This window comes from Electrophorus electricus, chromosome 5, assembly GCF_013358815.1.
Source record: "Electrophorus electricus isolate fEleEle1 chromosome 5, fEleEle1.pri, whole genome shotgun sequence".
In the NCBI taxonomy this organism is placed as follows: Eukaryota; Metazoa; Chordata; class Actinopteri; order Gymnotiformes; family Gymnotidae; genus Electrophorus; species Electrophorus electricus.
In genome coordinates, this window is record NC_049539.1 from 26,080,629 (window position 1) to 26,090,420 (window position 9,792).

The 9,792-nt window shown below is 46.7% G+C and overlaps 1 protein-coding gene across 1 annotated transcript; it reads left to right on the top strand.

The window, feature by feature from the left end:
- The first annotated feature begins 456 nt into the window (after positions 1-456).
- si:ch211-214j8.12 (uncharacterized protein LOC100000539 homolog) lies at positions 457-4,481 on the top strand. The gene is made up of 5 exons (XM_035525959.1): positions 457-685; positions 845-1,179; positions 1,474-1,640; positions 2,205-3,301; positions 3,489-4,481. The coding sequence occupies exons 2-5, from the start codon at positions 951-953 to the stop codon at positions 3,865-3,867; spliced, it is 1,872 nt and encodes a 623-aa protein (XP_035381852.1). The 5' UTR covers positions 457-685; positions 845-950; the 3' UTR covers positions 3,868-4,481.
- Positions 4,482-9,792: the final 5,311 nt, after the last annotated feature.

The window sequence follows — 9,792 nt, forward strand, 5'->3', positions numbered from 1 at the left end:
GTAACGTGAGGCTTATTCATTTGCGAGCGTTTTCAAGAAGATTGTGATTTCTAAAGAGAAAACGCCGTGCAGGTGTACATACTCAAGGTTTTATCTGAATTTTTTTTTTTTCGGGGGGGGGGGGGGGGGGCTTACATCATTTCCTGTTCATTTGTTCACATGTGCACTTTCACACTGGAATAGTTTCCCGAATGAGGGCGCTGATCTTGGCTTTGAGGATGTTTTTAATGTTACAAAAATATACTTTTAACAAAAGCTAACAAACGCATGACATAAATAAACCGGTCTTGCTAAATAATTGATTTTATTATGGGGGTTAGGAAGCCTAATTCTAACGGAAGATTAGACGGGTTTCCCGTTTCTCTGGTAAACCTGGACTTCACTAAACACTTCACTAGAGGGCGATGTTGAGGGGGGTTAAGCAGAGTAACAAAAAGAAAACGAGAGAACAGGGAGAAAAGGGGAAGGTGGTTTATATATGATCCGGAGTGTCTGGTGTCAGAGGGACTTCCGGAACTCTATTACCTGATTCTAGTACTATATAAAAAAGACACATACGTATAGAGCACTAAAACATTAGAAAGAAGACCCCAACGAAAAAGTGAGCAAATTTCTGACTTTATTAAGCAATCAGGGTTATGTATCATATTGTTTCCCGTCTACTAAAAGCACCAGTGAAGATTTGGTAAGACAATTTTCTTTGAACAGATGCTTTCCTTCAGTCTTCATTTAAGTTAGTTTATGTGCTGCGTGCCTTTCCCTGCAGTGGTTTGTTAATCCTGCTTATAAACTGCTAAGTAATGTTTAAACTGTTGCTGTTGTGTTCACTGGTCTGCTTTCTCAGGTGTGGCCACCTGAAAGGTTTTCTTTCCTCGCAGTCAGTGTTGTGCAGTTCTAAAAAAACCACCCCCCGCATCCTGGTGCAGTGACCACAGCGCGGAAGGCAAGGAATGCCCCTGTTTCGTCAGCCCGAAGCCCGAGCAGAGCGGCGCGGTCAGAAGGGTAGGGATCGTACGCGGGACTGCAGCGAGGAAGAGGGCGACGCGCCTTCCTCGCTGGTCCGACTGTGCCTCCTCAACGTCGCTGAGAACATGAAGGGCCTGTGGGTGCAGGACTATGTCCAGAATTACATGGACCACTACTTCTTCAGATACGTCATGGGTCCCTTCAGCCTGCTGCGTAGGTCTCTCGCTGCGTGCGTGCGTGCGTGCGCGCGTGCGTGCGTGTGTGTGTGTGTTTACAATGCAATGTTGAGCCCATGTATCTTTATAGAATTAATACAATTCCTGTTTCTCCGCACCTTTACAGATGTCCATATATGTTGCTTTCTAGGGCTCGAACAGGCCCGTCTTACTGTTTTTTTTTCCATCTGTCTTCCCTCCACAACCGTTTTCCATTCACTCCATTAACATACACTGTCGTTGATGGCTGCCTCTGTCTACCTGCGTTTCTTATATCTCTCTCTCTCTCTAGCAAGCGACCTCCTGGAGGAGCTGCTGTGTGTGTTATCACGGCAGAACCTCCTGTCTCGTGCCGCCCTGCACCTCCTGCTGCTCCCGCAGCTGCGCCGCCTCGCGCTCTCGCGCTCCTGCAACCTCGTCACTGCCAACCTCTGCAGCCTGGTCGGAGCTCGCTGCCAGGTCGCTCACACACAACAGTACCGTGTTAGAGCATGCTGCCAGAGCGCTCTCATTCACAAACGTACCAGTGGTTTTGTTGTAGAACGTCTAATGGTCTCGCTACCTCACCTGATTTAGAGACAGAGAATGAATCACGCACGCCCTCTGTGATTTCAGCACACGCCTGTCACTTAGCTGAAACTTTTGGCAGCTTGTCTGTCAAAACACTCGATCAAATTTGCGTGTGTTCAACCATGCAGTGAAAGGAACAGACCTGGAAAGCATTCAGCACTCTTATACACACACACACACACACACACACACTTACCTGTAGCGTGGTAGCCACAATTTGGTGACCAGCTTTTGCCCTTGGACAAGTAATGGAAGCTTATGGCCTCTGAGTAGCAATAGTACACACGTAGAACTACTGTTTAAACAGCACAATTAAAACCTAATACAGTGTCAAATTCAGCATGGCATCGTTCACATCGCCCGTGCTAATTTATCACTGTAGTGAAGGGATCCCTTTCTTTCGGTCTCCTTCTCTGTCTGTCTCCCTCCTTTCCTCCTCTAACCCCTCCCCAGTCCCTGACGTCTCTGAACCTGACCGGTGCGCTGAACGTCTCCTCGGCCGCCCTGTGCGGTCTCCTGGGCCGCCTCCCCGACCTGCGCGCCCTCTGCCTGGCCGGAACCCTGTCGGACCGCGCCGTCGTGCTGACGGTGGCCCGGAGGTGCCCCGCGTTGGAGCACCTGGACCTGTCCCGCTGCCTTCACCTCTCCCCGGCCGCCCTGCTGGCCCTGATCCACAGAGGGCAGGACGGCGCGGGGCTGAGACGCCTCGCCAGCCTGCTGGCCCTGGACATCGGCCTGGGCGAGGGGGCAGGGGAGGGGGCGGTCTCGGGCGCCCTCCTCCTGCTTGGCCAGCCCGGCCTGCGGCGGCTGGCGCTGGAGGGCGCCGGGCGGGCGTGCGAGATGATCCGGAACGGGGAGTTCGGGGCGAGGGAGGGGCTCGGCGCCCGAGAGAGTGGGGCAGAGCTGGTGGACAGGTCAGACGGAGAGGGGAGCTTCGCTTTGGAGGAAATTGTTGACGGCTGGCTGCGTTTAGACGAGGGCGACCCGAAGAGGGTGGCGGAGAGTAAGGACGGGGAGGGGAGCGGAGGTGGGCGTGCGGGGAGGGGAGCGGAGGTGGGAACGACGGGGAGGGGAGCTGGGAACGAGGGGGAGGGGATGAAATTGCATCTTCAAGAGGTCCAGGGGGTTTCCCTCAACAGCCTGGACGCCGTCGCACAGTTGTGCCCGGACCTTCGCTCTCTCTCGCTGCACCGCTGCGGGGAGGATGACGATGGCGAGGAAGGCTCAGGGAGGGCGGCGCTTTTAGCCCGAGGGCTGGCGACGTGGGCGGGGCGGCTGCGCCACCTCGCCCTGCAGTTCCCCGGCGCTCTCTCGGAGCTGGTCCCAGCTCTCCGGGCTGCCGGCTCCGGCCTGGGCTCCCTCACCCTGGAGGGGGTCCGAGCAGACGGACACCTGGCCTTCCTGGAGCTCCTCCACGCCTGCCCCAAACTCACATCCCTCACCCTTCACGTAGACCCCCCCAGATCAAACCGCGACGCGGAGACCGACAATGAAGGCGAAGTCGACCCCGGTCTGCCACGTCTGCCACACCTTTGCTCGTTAACGCTAAAGTACGAAACTTTATTTCATTTCATGTTTGAGGTGACTGGCGATGCATTCCTCTTATAACAGAACCTCTGTATTACCATATCACTGTGACCTTTAACTAGTTTTCTTTGATCACTTTGATTTGCATATGTATGATATATTGATGGTAATGGCAATAATAATGTTTGAAATTCGTGAACTTTTTAACAGTTTCACCTTGGATGAGAGGCAGCTGAGGCCAGTGCTGTGCTGGAAGTCCCTGAAGGGGGTGCTGTGGGCCTTGCTGAGAGGTTCTCCGCATCTGCACACACTGTCTCTGACCGCCGCTCCCTGTCCGCTGGACCCCGTATTCCAGCTGGTCCTCGATCGCCGCAGCAGCTCGGACGAACCGCCGCTGCAACACCTCGGGCGCGTCAGTCTGAGGCGCTCAGATGTCACCGTGGCGACAGCAGCGCGGCTCGTGGACACCTGTTGCCGCTTGTCCTCTCTGGATGTGAGCAGCTGCTGGTCTATGACCCTGAGCGACATCAAGAAATTACAGAGCAGAGCCAGCAGGAGGCGCCATAAGCTACAGATCATTTGGACATGAACCAAACAGAAAATTCTTACAGCACTTATACTGATAAACTAGGATACTCTATATAGCCACAGTCATTTATCTGGCACTGTGTATGAAGGTTTTGTTATTAACCTAAAGCCTTTTCAAAAACACCTTTTTAAAGACACTGCTACTTTTCTAGGATATTTTTAGTCTCAAAGCAAAGCACACGGTCACCTTTGATGAATATTCGTCTGTCTGTTCGTCAGTTTATGTGTAAATCGTTTTACAGTTTTTGGACAGGCAGCAGCATGCATGTTGTTTACATTTCCCTGAAGTAGCTTTAAAGCAAAAGATAAAGGCTTTAAAAAAAGAAACTGTTGATGTGGTTGGTTGCTCTCTCACTGCAACTCCTCAAACCAGTGTGAGCTGCTTCACATTAAGCAACATTGATGTAGACATACTGGGTTTATCCTAAGAATCAACAGTAATTTACATTCTTTAAACATCAAAACTAAAGTGTGTATATATACACACAATATGATTAAATAAAATTGACATAATGAGTCTAAATTGACACAGAAACATGGTTATTTTGCAGTCTTCTCAATGGCATTAGAAAATATGATCCAGTTAGATGACCTAATTAAACAATACTACATTTATGACCAGTGTTCGTGCTTGGTGTTCCTATATAGGAAGGTAATTTTTAAACTTTTCTAACTTTTTGTTTGTTTGTTTTTACAATATACAGTTCTGTTGTCTTATTTGCACAACGATAGGCTTTTCACAGTGACCCTGACCATGTGACTACTCCACCTGTTGCATAGTCTGATAAACGAGTGTCAAGGTTTTTAAGGTGGTACTTTTGAAAGTATTTTGGAGATTTAAAATATTTGCTGATCTCATCAGCATCATGCCGGCTTTATATTCAGGTGTAAGCGCAGAGCAGATCAGCATAAATCCCAGACAAAGCCATGCATGCGCTCTTGCTGTGTGCCGTCGCGTTGGCGCTGACTCTGGCGCCCTCTGACGCTGCCGTGCGTGTGTTCAGCCTGCGGGCCAACGGCCTGAAGGGCGACCCCGCCGGGAACCCCCCCGACCCGTTCGTCAAGGTGTGGTGCGGCTCCAGTTTCGGCGGCATGACCGAGTTCCACAAGGACAACAGCAACCCATCCTGGAGCGCCTCCTTCTACTTCCGTGACTGCGGGGCCAACGACCACCTAACGTTCGAAGTATGGGACAAGGACCTGAACTTTGATGACCTGCTGGGCACCTGCGTCAGTTCCGTGCAGCCTGGCCTTCACCAGAATTTCGCCTGCTCTTTGCAATACGGAACTCTGTTTTACAGCTATGAGCTCTAGTTAGCTCTATTCACGTGGGCATCGTAATACAGCCACGGGTCATTTTGTGATTAAACTGGCTGTAGCATGTGCCAATGACTTCAAAAGCAATTAAAAATGATCTAGTAACAGTGTTTTACATTTTTAACTCCAAAAGGTATTTTAATATTGGGTGTGCTGTTAAATAACCTTCAGAACCAGGGGAAAAAAAAATTTTCTTCTCAATCTAGTAAATGTTTCTCTTTAATGGAAGACAAAGGAGCACACAGAGGATGTTCAGGGCTTTAGCTGTGGTTCTGAAAAGTTTGCCAAATGACCAAATGTGTGTCCTGGTGATGTGCAGAGTTTGTTCTGTTAGTGTGACTTTCTTAAAATTCATCTTAACTGGGGGGAAAACGGAAGTTATTTGCATAAGTTGAAAGTGTTTTTTGTTTGTTTGGGGGGTTTTTTTGTTTTGGTTTTTTTTTACAAAAAATGACTGAGGAACCAAGTGTGAATAACAAAACCAAGAAAAAGAAATAACTGAGAGACAGAGTGAGTGTAAAAAATAAATAAAGCATAAGGACATAAATACAGAATTAATTCAAAAGAACAGGTTGAAAGTGGGCAAATCAATATCAAAAGTAGGAGAAGTTTGTCTAATTTGCTTTACTTCACTGAAAAAAATTGGTTAGCTTTACTCATGAATCAATAGTTGTCAAAATGGAAGTGATGTTTTTTGGCCGTAATTTGTCATGTCAATTGTACTTATAGCATTTTTTACAACAACCAATAGCAACTTTACAGATGCGCGTGTCAGAGTCTCCAGTCAGCCAATGGCCACAATGGGAGGAAAGGAAACACTGGGGGGAACCAAGACTCAAAGGGGTCATCAATCATCCTGGACATCACAACAGGAAATAAGAGGGAGCCAATGGAATGGAAATGTGTCTGGGTGGGTGGAGCCACAGCAGAGGAAGGTGTCGAGGGGGTGAGAGAAGCCATAACAGTACTGATGGGTGGACACGCAGGAGCAGATGTGCCTCAGAAGAAAGAGAGGATAGGTTAGGCATGAGAAAGCCCTACAGTGTGTTAAAAAAAAAAGAGGTATATAATGTGGAAAGATGGATTCCAGGAGATCTAGCACTCTGCCAAAAACTGTTTGGGAAAAAAAGAGGTGAAGTGAGAGTTTTACAATATGCCAATTTACCATAACACGCAATGCCTAGAGAGCCCTAGATATACACCTTTACATAAGATGAGAGGTGTTTAACTAAATGGTTCATTACAGAAATAGGTTTTCAACCTTGCCTTATATATTGAGACTTTGATTCCTGACGACTGAGAGGAAAGTCACTATTTATGTTTGTCAGTTAACAGTCCGTTAAGCAAGATCTAAACCAGGAAAGGGCTATTACCTTAATGCCAACATTTTCATGCTTATCTAGTAAAATGTGATCTATAGTATCGAGTGCTGCACTGAGCTCGAGCAATACAAGCAAAGAGACCCAACCCTGATCAGAATCCAGTGCCAAGTCACGACTACCTTAACCAGTGCTGTCTCAGTGCCATAATGAGTGCTAAACTCTGACTAAAAGCCTTGATGTATCTACATGTACATGCACCTGCAAAAATGTTACAGCATTTTAGTGTGTAAAATACAAAATATCCAATAAACACATAGTCCAGGGATAGGCACCACCACTCTCTGTGGCTCCACTCATTTAAACTTGGTGATGTCTAGTTCATATACCTTGCGTGTGTATCCTTATACGATCCCTGTGTCTCTCGGGGTATATCTGTCACAGCCAACATGTCACACCCTGCTACTTCAGAGGCTTTTTTGCTCAATCTGAACCTTGGGTCTCGTCTGATGGGCAGCACCCCCTTCGACTGACCTTTTGACCTTGTGCGTAGTGGTCCGCCTTGTGCTGTCCTTTTTCAGCCATTTGTAGGACTGTCTTATGATAGCCACCTGTCAGTGGTACATTCCACTGAGAGGCCGAAACACCTCCGCTATTTCCATATTATCACTGGAAATCTGTTGGAAGCACTCAAACCTCAGGCCATCCTTGAGGGACCTAGTTTGGTTGTACTCATGGATGTTTTGTGTCTCCTCCAAGACAGTGGGTTGAAGATTTAGAGACCCCCTCCCCTTCCTTTCAGCTGGTGTCTAGATGTTGGATGTTGGGTGGCGTTCCTTGCATTGTGAGGACTTTCTTGGTCTTGATGCCAGCGGCTTCCATATGTTCTCCGAGTCGGCTTATTGTGCCCGCTGCATATGTGATGGCTGGTAGGGCACACGGGTAGACTCTTAAAATGATCAGGCCAATTTTGATAGCGTTTGGTTGCACCAGAAGCAATTTAAGTGTTTTCACTGAAACTGGGTTAAATTCTTATACAATCCCAATTTTATGTGTTTTATGTGTGAATAATATTGCAAACGATGTTGAATTTCCTCACACTTCAATATCACGGGCTACCATGTAGATTCAGGTTATAACAACAAATTGCGAAACAACTCCAGGTTATAACAACAAATTGTGAAAAAGTTCAAGGGGGTGAATATTTGTGCAAGGCACTGTATCATGAAAACACATTCTAAGTACAAGCCACATATGTGTGCCACATACCAACAGGGATAATTACTATATATCTACAGTGACTGGACCACCTGCTGATAGATAACTAGCAACCACCAAGCAGATGAGTGGAAAGTGTTCTTGGGATTACTGTTGACACTGCAGTGCTTGGCCTTCCCAGTAAAACTACAGTAGGCCTTCTTCTCCAAATGTGCCTAATAATATAATAATGTGTTGGAACCCGGGTCCTAGATATGTCTCACTGTCATCAAGCAGCACGCCCAAGTAGGGCTGACCTGAGAACAGTGTCTGTTCACGGTTACACAGGCAGCGCATGTACATGAAAACAAAATCAGGAATCTCACGGACTACTCTTAGTGGCCACACTGATGTGTGCAATCTGACACTCACGCTGGTGTTCCAGTCTGACTGGTGTGTTGAGCGGGTGGTCTACCATGCGGGCATCCAGTCAGCAGAGGTCCTGTGCTCAGAGACTGACCATTAATAAAAGAGTGGCTGACATGGTGAGCATGACAATACTGTCTACCTATACACATGCGTATAACACACCTAGTAAATTGGTGCACCTACTAAAGTAGTAACCATGGAAATAAAGGAGTTGCTACACTACATTCCACATTATTATGCAAATTGGATTTAAGTGTCATAAAGATTTAACTTCTTGTTTTTCAATTAAACTCATGGATGGCATTGTGGCTCGGGGCTCTTTGGATCACTGAAATCATTCTCAGACACCTACGTAATTAGTTTGCCAGGTGAGGCCAATTAAAGGAAAACTACTTAAGAAGGCCGTTCCGCGTTATTAAACGGGCCGCAGGTTTCAAGCAATAGGTGAAAGAAAAAGAATCTCTCTGCTGCCGAAAAGTGTCAAATAGTGCAGTGCCTTGGCCAAGGTACGAAAACATTAGATATTTCACGAAAAACCTAAGCGTGATCTCGTACTGTGAAGAGATTGGTGGCTGATTCAGAGCACAGGCGGGTTCGTGCAGATAAAGGCATGATGAGGTTTCTGCCAGACAAATTCATCAGATTAAGTGAGCAGCTGCTAAAATGCTATTACAAAGCAGCAAACAGGTATTTGAAGCTGCTGGTGCCTCTGGAGTCCTGCAAACCTCAAGGTGTAGGATCCTCCAGAGGCTTGCAGTTGTGCGTAAACCTACTATTCGGCCACCCCTAACCAGTGCTCACAAGTAGAAACGGTTGCAGTGGGCCCAGACATGCATGAAGACTGATCTTCAAACAGTCTTGTTTACCGATGAGTGCCGTGCAACCCTGGATGGTCTACATGGATGGAGTAGTGGATGGTTGGTGGATAGCCACCATGTCCCAACAAGGCTGTGATGTCAGCAAGGAGGTGGCAGAGTCATGTTTTGGACTGGAATCATGGGTAGAGAGCTGGTAGGCCCCTTTAGGGTCCCTGAAGGTGTGAAAATGACCTCAGTAAAGTATATAGAGTTTTTGACTGACCACTTTCTTCCATGGTACAAAAAGAAGAACCGTGCCTTCCGTAGCAAAATCATCTTCATGCATGATAATGCACCATCTCATGCTGTAAGAACACCTCTGTGTCATTGGCTGTTATGGGCATAAAAGGTAGAGAAACTCATGGTGTGGCCTATTGAGAACCTTTGGAGTATCCTCAAGCAAAAGATCTATGAGGGTGGGAGGCAGTTCACATCAGCTCTGGAAGGCTATTATGACATCCTGCAAAGAAATTCAAGCATAAATGTAACCTCTTAATGCTGCAAATTCAACAAAGGACCATTTTCAGTTCTTTACAACCTATAAAATGTTTTGAAACTCTGTTGTACATAATAATTTGGAACAGTGCATTTTGAGTTTCTTTATTTTTGAAAAAATACTGTTATCATTGGGAGGTTTGTTCAATAAAATTACATTTATACTATAACGGTTGATGACTTAAATTATACTGACTGTCATTTGCATTGACCATTTAGGAAAATCAGATAAAAATAGCAGTTGCATAATAATTCAGAATGCGGTGTAGTGAGTGTCTATTAAATTGTTTATGTTGAGTGTGTTAAATTGTT